The following is a 15,588-nucleotide window of genomic DNA, read 5'->3' on the forward strand; positions in this document are numbered from 1 at the left end:
TCTACTGAAACACAGTTTGTTTGGCTCAGCCATGCTGATAATTCCTGTTTCGCCCTTAGCCCCAAGTCAAAGTGTTCTGTGGTGCTGTGACCTGAGGTCTTAAATGTGATTTCAGAAATGTCACATCGTAAGGTCAACCTTTGCACTGACACTGTGCTGTTAGAACTGCAGAGAGAAGGCTGAGAGGGGATTTTGGGCTGGCAAGCCCTTTCCCCTGACATTTTGTCACTCAAGAGAGATTCATTGAGTGCTGGTTTTGATGGCCTTCACACCAACCCACAGCGCCCCTCAGTCAAACCTAACTCTGTTCAGATCAGTACAGAGGGGGAGAAAAAGGTGAAAAAAGGGAGATGAGTTTCTATCACTGCAAGTGTTTGCAGAAATGGGAGTGACCTCACAGATTTAAGGGGAGGAGCCTTGGTTCATACACGTCGGGATTTTCCCTATGACGAAATCCTCAAGATAAGTCTGGGGGATTCCCCAGTCTGCCTTCAGAAATATCACTCCAGAAGCAGTCCCAGCTTCACTCTGATCTCACAGTCCATCCTGCAGAGAGGCACGCTGTTGCTGCTCTGTCATCTGAAGCATAAAAGCCATGTCTTTGGGAGTCTGTGCTCTGCTCATCATCCTGTGCAACGGTAAGTGGGCAGTCCTGCAATTTTCCTTCTGGTCTTTCATGTTTGTTTTGTGGGGAGATGTTTTGGGAAGGAAGGCAGGAAGGATTGTGTAAGCAATCTCTTTTAAAGGTGATGTGTACCTGTGCTTTGCAGTTTGGTGCTTGATCTGTGGGACTTCTGTGATGATCCCAGATGTTGCTGTGAGGTGTGCTGAGGACGTGGTGCTGCCCTGTAAAGCTCTTCAGGACTCCTCAATCTCCTACCAGACAGTGTCTTGGTATAAAGTAAGAAAAAAGTCTAAGTTATTTGAGCAGTCTGCTTTGCTTTCCTACCTGATACTGGCTTGTCTTGTACAAAATGAGTTGTTTTCTGCAGAGGAATCCTCCCATTAGTGCAGCAGAGAGAAGGCAGCACTGCAAATCTTTGAGCTGACCATGGGAACAGGCCTTTTCTGTGTCATTGGAGATAGGCTATTTGAGCATGATTCCCTGAATTGCTCTTGGCCTGCTTTCTATCTAATTATTGCTGGCTTCTGTGGATCAAAACTCAGGTGATGCCCCATGTACAACCTGCCAAATACTACTCCAAAGAGGAGTCTTCCAGGATTTTCTTCAAAGCAAAAAAATGGTATTTAAGCCTCGCAACATCAATGATGTTGCTCTTGTTTAATCCCCTGAAAACAGGAGATGATTTTTTCTTTGAAATAGAAGAACTGAAAAAGTACTTGCTATTCTTTAGGAAGATTTGACTAGTGGGGTGGGCATGAGGGCAGGGTGTGAGCAGAAGGCAGATGGAGAGCTAGAAATTCCGAGTTATCTCTTTGCAGTCATGAAGTAAAAATTGCATCTTGGCTGCTCTGATTCAGAGTTTCTCTCTCCAGAGCAGGAGAGCCCTGCTGTGTACAGAGGGGTTACAGGAATCAATCAGCTAATGGGTAGAAACGTCCCACTCAACATTACCAAGATGAAATTTCTAAGAGAGGTAGAATTGCCCAGTGGCAGAACAGGCAGCTGTTGACTGTACGGCACTGTAAATCTGCACCTCAGTGCAGAGCTTCAGCTTATGGTGTGAGCCAAATTGATGGGGGAAAAAAGGAAGGTTTTGTTCTCCTCCATTCCCCACTCCCAGCCATATGCTCCTGCTGCTTATCATGGGCCACTCCTGGTGGTCCTCTTCTTACCTGTTATGTCAACTCTCTTGATTGTTATAATAGTGGAAAAATCAAACTGAGAATAAACATTTTGTGGGTTACAGAGCTGAATTACTTTCCCATGTGATAGTAGAGCAATGGAAGAGAAGAGGAAAAAAACTTATTTATGGGTGTTGAAAACCGTTAATTTATCTCTGCCGGAACCTGAAGCCACAGCCTTGGCTTCTTAGCAGTTCGGTCAGATACTCATTTCCTACAGTAACCAACAAACAGTGTTTGCCATTAGATACAGCTTCCGAGGTTGAAACTTGCAATGCATCTGATTTTCATTGCTGGTACAACAGTGAGCATCTGCCTACAGACAACTCCACCTCACAAGAGCTGTTGGGAACATCTGACTGCCAACCCACCAAGTGCAGCATCTTTTTCCAAACTGTTGAACAAAGCGCAGGTGGTAAACAGAGAGGAGAGAATAATGCTTTTTCTTGAATTTTACTATGGGATTTGGAATATGAATCAGCTTATTCTTTTTTGTTTTCTGCCTCAAAAACTGGATAAGGATCTATATTTTCCAACCAGATATGTGCAAATTATTGAAGGCTCCCTTTCTCCCAGTATCTGGGAAGGGCGGAGAGCTCATGGAAGGCAAACCATGCCGTCTGGTGGACCTGGAAGAGTTGAGAAGTGGTAGGGGGTCAGGAGGAATAAACAGAGAGGCTGATGGGACCCCAGAATAGTCTCCCTCATAGCAGTGTTGGAAGTCAACAAAAACAAAAACAGGCTGAAGTGTGGGGATACTCCAGAAGCACGTGCTTCTCCAAGTTCAGTGGGAGCTGGGAGGGCCAAGCAGCAGACAGCAGCCAAAAGCCATTCCCTGATGAAGAAGTATAAGGAAAGCCTATAAACCCAATTCTGTGTTGCCTTGTAGCTCTTTGCAGTTCCACCTGGGCACAAAATGACTGCACATGCACAGGAGGGTGGTATTTGATGATGCCTTTTGTGGGGGCCCTCTCTGGTGCTGCTTTCCCTTGCATCTGTCATGCTGTCACAGTCTAGACTGCCACTGCATGTCCCCTGCCCTGTCCCTATAATCCTCACTCCCTCCATGGTCTCCTTGCTCTTCCTGCTTCAGCTGCTTGGCTCAGGAAAAGACTGGTTTTCCAGTGTCCAGCATGACAGAACCTCACACTTATTTTCTCTGCTGACACAACCAGTAGCAAAAGTCTGGCTATTGTCAGCTCTTGCCACAGTCCTCAGGGGCTGATGGCACCAACCATCTGTGGATGGCAGTCTTCTGTTTGCTTATCCCATGAGAGAGGTGGGAAGTAGCGACAGGCAGGCGGTGACGCCAGCCCAAGCCACAGCTGCAGCCATATTAGGAAAAGCAGAGCTCCAAATCTAAAAAGCCTGACTCTCCATGGGGAAAAGCAATCTAGGCTCTGTGTGTTGTGCTGAACAAGAAATACCTCTACTTATGGGGTTAGCTAAATAGGCAGCAGCTTGAAGATCTTTCTCCTCCCCTCTCTACACTTTGGCTCTGTTCTGTTGTCCCCACTCAACACTGCAAAGGAGGGTGAGGGAATGGTGGAGTGAGGCTGGGCTACCCAACACAGGTAATTACTCTGTTATTTAAAAACAACTACTGAAGGATTAATCAATAAACACCACATATAACCCCAAAGGACTAATTAAAAGGTAATTCCAACAAATTGTATGAAATTTCAAGCTGTAAAGTTCAAGCAGCTGTTAGGTGAAATCTTTTGTATGAGGTCACTTTGAACTGTGAAGTAAATGCAAGCAATTAACCTTTGCTTCTGCTACTTTAAAAAAATGATGGTGGCAATGTTATGGTGCTGCTTGTGCAGCCGTTTGCCCAGGGTGAATGTTCTGTGAGCAAACCACTCCCTCCCACGGGCACCTCTGTGTGCTCAGACCAAATAAGGGCCAGTTTGTTACAATCTGTTAAAAAAAGGTTGTATTTTAAAAGTATTTGCTGTATAGAGAAGTAATTTTATAATGGCATTAATATTCTGGTGTCAAAATCCAACTGGGTGTAAAAAAAGGTTTGCATTCAATTCCTTTGCTTTTGCTAATGTCTCATACTGCAAAAAAAAGGCATGGATGTGTTTGACCTCCTGTGCATCAAGGATTATTGTAGCTAATTATCCTCATGCAGGAAGTCACCTGTGTAAGTAGATCTGTGCAGAATCAGGACCACAGTCAGTCAGCTCAGACAAAATGATTTTTACTTAAAAATATATGAAGTAGGCTGGCTGAACACACTGGGGAGAAGGTAGAGCACCAAGTCCTCTTCCAGCCTGGTGCAGCTCTCCTTCCATTCAGTATGGTGCCATGGAAAAGAATACATAATTATGATAGTCTTAAAGTGTGGTATGTGTATTAGGAGTGCTGGGCAACCTGCAAGTCATAAACCCATATATGAGCAGTGTGGAAGTTTGCCAGCTGAGGACTGAAAACTAGGTCTTTTTAGCCTAAGCACTGGGAATTGTCTATGGAAGTGCTGGTTTGAATCTCTACAGCCCACCTACTAGACAAGAATCTGAGTAATGAAACTTTACTTACCTTTCTGCCTTGTAGGGTATTGAACGCTGAACAGTTTCTCTTTGTGAAGTACACTGAAAATGAGAACCACTTCACAGACCCTCATAATTATCACTTTATATCCAGTTTGAAAATCAAGTTTAAACACACACAAATGAAGTCCCAGTAGATATTACACTATTTTCTTCATGTGAAAGCCAGAAGAATCTTAATCTAAAATAAGTCTTGAGGACAAGGAAAGAAAGCTGTGCTTCAGTGGAGAGAAATCTGTCAACTTTATTGCACTTCCTTGAAAAATATAAAATTGTGGCAGAATAAGAGGAGGAAGTCATATTACGAAATAAGAATAAACAGTTTAGACATATAATATTGACTGCACCTTCCTTCAAAGGAAACTACTTTTGCTAAAAGAGCATAGCTGTGATATATTAGCTTAGGTAAATATTTGCTAAATTGCTTCAGCCGGATTTCTAACCTATGCAGAGAAATGCAGTCCAGTGCTTCTCAGACATGTATTCATCCCCAAGTAGCTTCATCACGTTAATGATTTAGACAGGAAGGGACCAGCTGAAATGATTTCATGACCAAAACAATGCTTTTGTCTGGCATGAGCTAAGGCTGGATGCCCTTAGCTAAAAAAAAAAAAATCAAACCAAGCCAAATCAACTAAACAATAGTTTAGTTGTTTAGTCTATGTGAGTGAGTCAAAGGGCTTTTCCAGCTGGCTCATGTGTCACACATAGTTCCTTCACTGTTGTTTTGGGGTTGGGTTTTGGATTTTCTTTCCTCATCTCCCCCCTGCTCCCCCCCTTTTTTTACAGCACAGAACATTCAGACTTCACTCACATGTGCCCACAATTTATGTCTGTTATTTTCAAATTTAACTTTGGTATCTCTACATGACATTGTATAGGAACCATATGGATGCACCATTAGCACTAATCAAATGTGGAAGCATTTTTTTTGTGTTGAAAAACACACCTATTAAGCAGTTTCAGCTCAGTTGTGTTTCATTATATGTTGGCTATTGGGCATTGCCAGAATTCCATATATTTTGCTTCAGAAAATAAATTCCTTCTGGCCTTATGTAGATTTCTAGCTCTCTATAACAGTCAGAAATTTCAACTTGGCCATTATGCCTGGTATGATTTTAAACAAAAACATTTTTGCAATTATCTCACCCTTACCAAAAATAATCTGATGTTAATATATTCCACCTTTAAACTGACATCAGTTTTGGAACTCAAAAATTTTTGCTGAAATAAAAGTTTTCTTTACGGGAAAAGTGGTTTATATTGGCACTTTGATTTACCTGGAAGACAGTGTAGCACTTTAGTGTGGGAAAAGTTTGATGAGAAAAGTTATTTAATGAGAGCAGAGAATGAGTTAGTGTGAGAACTGCTCACTTACGCATGTTCATGATAAATATTAATTGATTAATTGGGTGCAAGCATTACAGCAGGGGTGAATTGCCATTTTTAGGGTACTGCCATATAATGCTGAAGCAGTTTTCAAAACAATAGCTAAAACCTAGCCAGCTAGAACTGAGCAAAATGCTCCTCCTCATTCTGCCACCTTGTTTTTTGTTCTCTGAAAAAGAAACATTTGCTGAAGAGCACTTAAATTTTGGGGGCCCAATCATTCTACCTATTTCTCATAATTCATACAGTCAGAGAACAGAAATATATCAGCTCAGCTGTATTTTCAATCAAATATATCCCAATTCAATATCCACTGTTCTTACCAAAAAGCTCCAGGCTAGGAGAAACTTAATAGGATTCAGTCAATTGATTAGAGAACATCTGTGGGCAAATCACAACCCCTTTAGACCACGTGTTTCCAAGATTTAGAGAACTAGAATAATTTTCAATTAAACTCACTAAAACCTGACAACTAGAGCTGTGTCCTCAAGGCTGTGTCCAGTTTAGTCCTGCGTATCTCAAAGGGTGGAAATTCCACACCCTCTCTGGGCAGCCCATTCCAGTGTTCAACCACCCCTACAGTAAAAAGGGGTTTTCTTTTGCTTAAGAGGAATTTCCTAATTTCAGCTCGTGCCCATTACCTCTTTTCTTGTCTCTGAAGGCCACTGAGAAGAGTCTGCCTTCAGTTTCTCTAGCCCTCTGTTAATCAGGTTAAATCAATACTGATTAGATGATCCTGAGCCTGGTCTCTTCCAGGCTGAACTATCTCTTCCACCTTCTGCTCATGTCAGGTTCTCCAAGATATTATCCATCTTTGTGCCCCTTCACTGGACTCCCTTGGATCTGTCTTGCCCTGTGAGCCCAGCACTGAAGCCAGCATTCCAGGGTGTGTCTCAGCAGGGACTGAACAGAGGCTAAGGATCACCTCACTTCAGCATCTGCTGAAGATATTCTGCCATGTGATTTCTGAAAGTCTGCCACAGACGTTGCTGAAGGACAGTTATATATGACATTAAATATAAACTCACATTTCTGCTTTTTTTTTTCATTTTCTTAATGGCTAGTTTTATGCAGATAGGCAGAATTATGCCACCAAGTCCATGTTCACCAGGAAAATTCTAGGGGAATTAACTCCCAGCAGATTGCATGCTAACAAGGCCCGTTTTGTGAAGATTGATTTAGTAGAATTTTCTACCTGTCCCCACACAAGTCATCATTTGCCTTTTGAATGTTGGTAAAGACATTAGCAGTAAACATGGGAGCAGGAATATGCTCCTTTTCTCCTCCATTTGGAGGTGGGGAGCAGGGGAAGCTGGCATGCTGCAGTTTTCTCAGCAGTGAGGTGTAAGGGACATGAAACACAAATGAAACGTGAGAAGAAAAGATTTCTTTTCGCTGATTAAAGAAAAGGATGGTCCCTACACAAGTGGATTGCTGTCTCTGGCAGTGCTTGCTTTGATCCTGCTAAGCTTGTGTGGAATTAATTAGGTAAAACTCCCAGCATTTACCTTGGGCTGTGGTATCACCTGGAGGACACTTGGCATGACTTAGAGCTGGTTTATCATAGAAGCTTGAGCAGCAAAATTATCTGTCCAGTGAGAGAGTCTGCCACAGGAGGTGGCGAGCAAAGTGGCATTTTTGTAATTTTAATTAGGTTTGGGGTGGGAAAGAGGTTATCTTGAATAGAGCAAGAGGCAGAACAATGACCTTACTGAACATCTCATGGACTTCCTTTTATACAGCTGGGATATGAGGATGCACTCTGCAAATTTGCTCAGATGTTTACTCGCTATGTAGAGAATTTAAAAAGGGAGGGGGCGTTTTGTTTTGTTTTGTTTTGTTTTGTTTTTTTCTATAAAGATAACAGGAGATAAGATTGCTGTGGAAAAAGTCTTGGTTCAGGCATCAGAGAAAAGGTCGCTGTGAGCTCTGAGTAGGGGTGGATGCACCGCCTGCAGAGGCTGGAAAAATGCCACCAGATGTCTCTGCAGCCTAAAAAATGTTGGGATGCTGCTGGGCACACAGCACGCCTGCAGACTGCCTTGCCTCCTGCCCTCGCCCTTCAGTAAGGAGGAGATTTAATGGAGGAAGAAAGGCGTGCAAACCCTGAGCTAAACCCACACATGACCCCTTCCTCCTCCTCCTCCTCCTCCCCAAACTCAAGAACTCAAGGTTCACAACGCCCATGTGGGTCACCAGTGGTTTCTCAGCAAGTGAGGGAGCCAGATGAGGCCACAAAGTAACTTTTTCTTCTTGTTTTGGGGAAAAGCATGTTGTTAGTGCAGTTTCATGACACTGCTTTGCCTTACACAGAGCACGTCTAAGGCAAAATTCTGACAGTCTTGTCTGCAGGGACACCATCATTGTGCTTGCAACAGCAGCCAAGCACCTTGGAGGCTTTGGAGGCAATAATCAATCCTATCCCTCACTGTTCCCATGAAATAGGGAACTTCAGTCATTTACCCAAAATCTCACTTGGCATAAGTGCAGGGTCAGGCATGGGATGCATGGACTTAATTGAGTTCTACCCTTTAGGAGCAGTGCTGATTGCAATTACATACAGAAAGATCAAAGTGTTTTCTCATTCCCAGATCTCAACCACAAGAATCACACCACCATTTACCACCCAAGACACCAATTATTTATGCTGCCAGTAAATGAAAGGAAGAAACAAAACCAAAAATCCCTAAACAAATCTAATTTTTTGTGTGTAGCTCAGACCTCCTATCTGCAATTTAGGGCAATGCAAAGGGTAGCCAGGCTGGTTCCCTTTATTGCCCTGTGGGCAGTTTTAAATTTCACTGAGGAAGGGGGTGGTAAGGGAAGGGAGAGTGGCAAAAATTAGATCTGAGGGAGGTCAACTATATCCACTTAGCTGCTATTGACCTAGTTGTAACCAGAGCTGAGCCCAGCCTGGGTATTGGAATTCCTCTGGCCACATCTCTGACAATGTGCAAGGCCTGAAAATACCTAAATCCCTGTAGCACAGGGAAGTCCCTGGGGCCTGAAAAGCACCATACATACTGCTTGTCTTGTAGCTGCTTAGGGTGGAGTGTAGTAAGAAAGAGAAGCTGGGGTAAATTTACTAGGGGATTAAGGGGAAGATTCTTCCCTCTTTCTGGGTAAAGTGTGGAAAGCCCCAGGAAATTACTGCTCTGTGTTTCAGTTGATGCACTGAAAACCCCAAAACCTTTCTGAGAAAGAATCTTTACAATTAAGGAAATTTTGTGCTTTAGTCTCATTCCTCAGTTCCTGAAAAGTTCCCCAATTTGCAGCTTGTTTTACACCATTTAGGCTACAAAAATAGCAATGTTGAAGGGAGTATCAGACCCTTGCTTCTCTCCAGACTCTCGAGTGTGCTTTCCTCCTGCAAACACATGAAAGGGAAACCAGATACTCCTAGCCTCAGTATGAGAAAGTTGTGTTAATTTTAATAACTTACAGTGTAACTGTTATACCCCGATGCAGTAGCTGTGCTGATAGAAAGTAAGCACCAACATATGACCCAAAAATGTGTCTATTAAAATAAAATAATAATAATAAAAAGCCTTGGCTTACATTAGTTATACATTTGGCTGAAATGCTGAGCCTTGGACTTATGAGCTGGCTCTAGCTCTGCTGGTCCACAGAAAGATTGAATTCATTACTTGGGAAGCCTTTATGGAGGGCATGCTGCCTCAAATCCCAGGGAGCAACTTGGATGAATAAGAATGGACACAGGCTAATTCAAACCCTTCTTCCACCTTTCAAATCAACTTAGTGATTTCTCTCTTCTTTGTGGTTCCCAGCCAATTGTCATTTTCAGTGCATCCTATCGCCCTGCAGTACGAACTGTTCTGGGAATACACTTCATTCCTCCAGCAGCCTCTCAGCAACACGAAGGAATGTAGCTCTTCTGGTTACAATTAAGAAATTCAACATACAAATGCTCCCCAAGTGCATGAGAACCTGCTTGTGACCTTCACACAATCTGAAGGAGTCAAAGCAATTTTTTGTTCCTTGGTTCCCGTCATGAGAGGAAGGGAGGGAAGTGGGGTGGGGGGAAACCTCCATTCCTCCAGAGAGGCAGGATGGTTTCAGGGGTCAGCTACATAGAAACTGGCACAGGAAAGTGCAGTTTCCAGGGCTGCATTCCCACAGAGAACTCTGGGCTGCGGAGCCACTGGGAGGATGCCAGTGCTTGGCAGAGCCCTCGTGCAGTGGCACACTTGCTGAGTGAGCAGGTTTAATTGTCACCACTGCACGGCAGAAGGTGTGCTGGCAGGGCAGGCACAGGCAGCAGTGGAGCCTCCCTGCCTGCTGCCATGCTCTCCTGAGCACCTCTGGTCCCCAGGGCCACCGCTAAGCACCTGGGTAGGGCTGTCTCTTGCTCTGCTCTGGTCTCTGTCTCTTGCCTCTGCTCCATCCCCATGGACTGTGTCTCTTGGTCTGAACTCCTCTGGGGCCTCTGCATGGGCCCACTGAGAGCAGACTCTACCCCTGCCATCTGTCATGTTGCTGTCCATGTGTGAGGGGGTACCAGTCGCTGGTTTTTCTGGGTCTGGATTGAAGGCACTTGAGACAGTAATTAGTGCTCGGACTCAGTGTTTATTATTTCTTATCAGTAAAACAGTCTCATTACTGTGAGTTTGGCAGCTTTTCATTAGCAAGGCACAAAATGGCTAACAGACTCTTGTTACAAGGTCTTTTAAGACTAAACTATCCAATTAAGAATTGACACCTAGATTATTTTCCCTTTTAACCCAATAACTGATCCCAAAGAGCCTGCAATGTGGACTTTTCTGCTCAATTACAAAATGCCACCCAAACCCATGAAAAGGAAGGAAGAAGAAGCATGAAGGAGAAACTCAGGACGACACCCTGTGCTCTCCATCTTGCTTCCATCCACAACATACTAAAAATCCCAAAACCTAAATTTCTCACCAAGTGATACACCTACACTACTCTCTATAATCTATTTCACACTTTTGGGGATTCTAATTTATCTTGAAGTCTAGGACACTTTCTCCATGAATGAGGGTCAAAGTCAGTGCTCCCCTGGGGCTCAGGGCACCCCAGAGCAGACAGAGAAATATTCCTGGTGCCCTGGGTTTCCACACAGGTGAGGCAGCTTAAGAAGTTATTACAGAATAGTTCTGTAATTCCTATTTATAGAGTCCATTTAAGCAAAACCCCATATACTGTTGGATTGCAAGCATGAACATATTAAATGGATTTGTTCTTGTGCTCCCTCCTGCCTCTCCTCAGGCTCTGCATTTTCAGCCATAAGCCGTCTTTAAATTTTCTTTACCCTAAAACTGAGGATGACACTGTTGCTCAAGAAGAGAAATATATTTGTGTTTTCCAGATGGCTGGAGACAGTGAAGGAATAGCATGGGAAGTCCTTGATATGGAATCTCATTTTCCACAAGAAGCTGGGGGGTCCTTGGAGCTCTCCAATGACACCTCCTTTTCACTGAGGATCAGAAATGTGACCGGCCGAAGCAGTGGGACGTACAAGTGCACTCTGGGGGAGCAGAACGGAGAACGCAACCTGAGCAGCACAGTCACGTTAAAAGTAACAGGTACAGTGCAGAACTTTGACTGTCCCATGCTCCATGTCAGCAAGGTAGCAGTTTTAAAATATTTTACAAACACCAGATCAATATAACCCATATTGCTTTACATTTTAGGTTGCCCTGGAATAGAAGAGGACAAACTAAAAAAATACAAAGGCGAGCTCTTCATGCTGACTTGCCTTGGGATTTTTTACTTGCTGCTCATCTTCTTTACCTGTGTAAGTAATTCTCTTTCTCATAAGCAAAGCAACAATACCAACCAAAATACCCCCACTCATTTTCTCTGCTAGCACTGCTTAAGCACAGCTGGTCTGAATTTGGTGTCCATACTTAATTTATGATTAAACTCAGGTACACAAGGATAGAGTTCCAAAGAGAGCGAACTGCACTCTTATCTAACTCTGTTTAAACTCAAACTATCAGCTATTTTCCTGCACTCTCACTGCTCATTTCTGCTTCCAGTTACTCTGTGTAAACTACTTATCAGTTTAAGGGCATGGCAATAGGTCTTCTGGTTTAGTACCTGGGAACAGCATTTGTCCAAGATGGAGGCACAGACCTCTGGGAGCCCTTCCCCACCTGTGGAATTACTTCATGTGGTGGCATGATGGACATGTCCAAGTCCACCAACTTTTTGCCTCAGTTTCCACACTGGTAAATTGGTGTCAACCCCATTTCAGATGAGCATTTTTGTGAAGTCGCATCTTTCTTGTTGAACAGACATTTTTAAAATACATGGCGAAAAATCTCATTGGGGAGTTTATCCATACCTTTCCTGCTGGGTGGTAGTTCTGGGAAAGGAAGGGAGAGGAGGTTCTTGGGAAGCTCAATCCACAGAAGAAAAACTATGCTTTGGGTGGAGTGGCAGTGAAGTCACCTGGCTCAGAGGTAGCAGGAATCTTGGGTACCAGTACAGTGCATCACTGGCTGCATTTGTAATAAAAATCAAACCAGAACCAGCCCCAGCATTTTGGGAGGTCAGATTTAACTTTTGCTGCCTGTTTCATACTTGCCTCCTTGTTTTGCTCCTCAGCAGATGAATCATAACTGTTGATCAGAGTGTATCTAATTAGCTGTGCTAAATGTAGCTTTCCATGTATCTTCAGGGAGCAATTAAATTTATGCCTGTCTCTTTTTTAGATTGACAATTCTGCCAGTAATTTGTGCTATTCAGACGAAAGTTTGATGAGACAAATCTTGTAGGAATTTGTTAGGATGGAAGCATGAAAGCAAGGATATCACTCAGAAGAGACAGATGCCTCACATTCTTCTCGGTGTCCTGAAAGAATTTCAGATCTCTACAGAAATCTCTCCTCCCCTTACAAAAAAAAAAAACAGTCCCAGTTTTAGTGGTGCAGTTATAAAAAGCAGAGCTGTGTAGTGAAGATAATCGCTCTGGTGGAATGACATGTATCTTACTTTTGGGTGAGGCCGCGTCTCAGATATCAACCTAGCTTTCATCAAAATTTAATATTGACCTGATCTCACAAGTGAGGTTCATTATTTAAAATGCCTGTTAAGTTCCTACAGGTTGCCTTGTCCTCTTCTTTAGTGAAGATTGTGCCTTATCTCCACTAAACTCAACATTCACTTTAGAACTCGTGAATTGGCAGGACTGGAGCTTTACTTTGACAATTTGATGAAAATATTTCAGGCACTGGCTTGCGTTGAAGGCAGGTGGAAAGGCACTTGAAATAGCTTGATGCAAGGCCTGTTGAGATGAAAATGTGAATGAAATATAAATTTTCTTTTTTGACTGAGGCTTTTGTCCTACAAAGTTAATTGATTTAGCAAGAAACAGCAACTTTTGTTGGTACTGGGTGCTTCCAGTGACAAACAAATGGGAAAGGTGTAATGAGCTAGGGTTAGCAAAGAGAAAAAGGAACACCTTCAAAAGTTTTTTTTTTAATTGTCTTTCATAGGAATTCTCAGTTTTAAGCTTTCCTTTGTGTTTTCTCTTTTAGACATGTCTAAGAAAAGAGAGTATGTCTCCCAATTACCAAAAAACCAGACCGGATATGAAGCACATGCTTACCCTCATCAATGTACGTGAAATAACAACTTTCCAGCATTTAAACAGTGACAGCACTTGCAAAAATGAGCTCACTTCAAGTTCTGTGTAAGCTGACGTTGATGGCACTGTGGACTCTTCAGTAAACACAAGCTGGATGGCTGAGTGGTATGGAGAGGAAATAAATGATAATATTTATTGTCTCTTCAGAGATTATATGAGGATAATATGGTCTCTTCAGAACAGCCTGAAAGTACAGGTACCTTGTCGTGATCTGCTTGTGCTGGACAAGCCTTCGACAAGCACTTATGCACTACAGGTAACTTTTGAGAGTTAGTCAGCTAAAAAATACTTTTACAGCTACACAACATGATACAATGCTGTTATGAGGTTGGTATCAACTTTATTTCACTTTGCTGTGAAGCTCTCCTTTTTTGAGCAAGAATATGCTTCTAACATGAAGACTGAGTTGTAGGGAGGCCATGGCTGTGCAAAGCCAGCAGATGAAGCTCTTCACTGGACTGATATCTCCCACCTTTCTGAAGCAAACACAGCAGGTGCTGTGGTATGAAAAGAAATGTGTGCAGGGCTGTCTCTGATCTGAGCCTGATCCTGGATGGAGTTCCTTTACTGCAAATGAGATGCAATCCATCATGTGATGTTCAAATAGGCTGAAGAGGTAACTTCATGCTCTTGCACTGGAAGGATCAAAGCAATATTCACTCTTAAATCTTAGAGTGACAGGCTGAGAAGGAAGATTTTCTCAAAATCTTTCTGGACTGAATAAACTTTTTATTTCAGCAGGAAAAATAGGGACATATTTTCCAGATTAATCTATAGGAAGCTTCAATGAGACTGTTAATCTCAAATAAGAATGAAGAAGATTCTGATATTAAAGATATGTAAAGATGATTTATTGCGTGGTTTACAGAACATGGAGCCAAACATAGGCAACACTTATGTCAGTCAAGTTACACAAGTGAGGACATTTCTTCCATGTCTTGGAAGAAATCAACCAACCATGTCTTTGGGATGTACTAAGTTAGCTTAGTATGAGATACACGAGTGGAAGATGGGACATATGAGCTTTTGGTGGTGGCAGTGTATGTATGTGAAAAAAGGACATGAGAAAAGCTGAACTCGGGCACACCATGAAGGGGAGAGAAGATTTGTTCTTTTGGACCAAACTGCAAGTGATCCTAGGCTCTGAATCCAAGGAACTTCATCTATTGGATTGCTAGTGTGGAAGGTGAAGGAAGAGGACTCTAACGTGACTGTGGTTGCTTATGCCATAATGTCAGAATTTGAGCCCAAACATCAGAACTTGTACACCCTGAGGAGCACAGTCTTAAAAAAATACTTCAAGAACTGACCAGCAACATTAGAATTTTTTATGCAGTTTGGAATTCCAGACTGTCCAGGTAGACAAAAAGATCTTTCTGTAATCCTTTGACTAATTTTGAGGTGTTGATGGGAAGAAAGCTGTACATCACTCAGCACTGGCTCTGGGAGCAGGATAGATGTCTGCATTGCTGGAGTCCAAGAGGCTCCTGACCAGAATGACTTATAGTTACAAGGGATATGCAAATTGCCTAGAACATAGCAAAGTAATTCCACATTGCTTTTTTTTTTTCCCCTGTAATTTTTACATTTAAATGTGTGTAGGATACTTGAAGTAAAAATTCAGACATAACCTACCATTTGGTTTTGTGTGCTACATTTGCCAAATAAACCCAGGAAAACTCCGTATCAATTGCATTTTATTTTACAACTAGTGTAATTACATCAAATAAGGTAGAGATGTGATTCAGCCTCTTCTGCAGGAAAAAAGCATGTATGTGTGCATAACTGATTAAGCAATGGATAATTTTATGCACTTCTATGGACGTAGCACCATTTAAATTTTCATCAAAATTTTACTTTCTGTCCAAAGTACATTATAACACACCTGTTCCCTACCAAAGGCAAGTCAGTAGGGAAAACACAAAGGTGTTTCAGTCTGCTCACAGTTACTTTTAGACATAGCTCACCATCCTGGGTGACCTGTATGTTTAGGGGGCAAAAAAGATGAAATGAAGGTGTATGTGTTTCTCTCTTTGGTCAGAAAGGCTTAATCCCCAACAGTCATAGTTTGTTGGGGTTTATTGTCATAGAATGCTAAGAGGCTGGAATGGGTCTTAAAGATCACCTAGTCCCAGCCCCCCTGCCATGGACAGGGGCACCTCCCACTACATCAGGTTGCCCAAGGCCTTATGCTGCCTGGCTTTGA

The 15,588-nt window shown here is 42.7% G+C and overlaps 1 protein-coding gene across 1 annotated transcript; it reads left to right on the forward strand.

Annotated features, from left to right (window-relative positions):
• The first annotated feature begins 595 nt into the window (after positions 1–595).
• CD83 (CD83 molecule) lies at positions 596–13,454 on the forward strand. The gene is made up of 5 exons (XM_036378776.2): positions 596–638; positions 771–901; positions 11,098–11,314; positions 11,423–11,526; positions 13,273–13,454. Exons 1-5 carry the CDS (start codon positions 596–598, stop codon positions 13,429–13,431), a joined length of 654 nt encoding a protein of 217 aa, XP_036234669.1. The 3' UTR covers positions 13,432–13,454.
• The last annotated feature ends 2,134 nt before the right edge of the window (positions 13,455–15,588 follow it).

This window comes from Molothrus ater, chromosome 1 (genome assembly GCF_012460135.2).
Source record: "Molothrus ater isolate BHLD 08-10-18 breed brown headed cowbird chromosome 1, BPBGC_Mater_1.1, whole genome shotgun sequence".
Lineage (NCBI taxonomy): Eukaryota > Metazoa > Chordata > Aves > Passeriformes > Icteridae > Molothrus > Molothrus ater.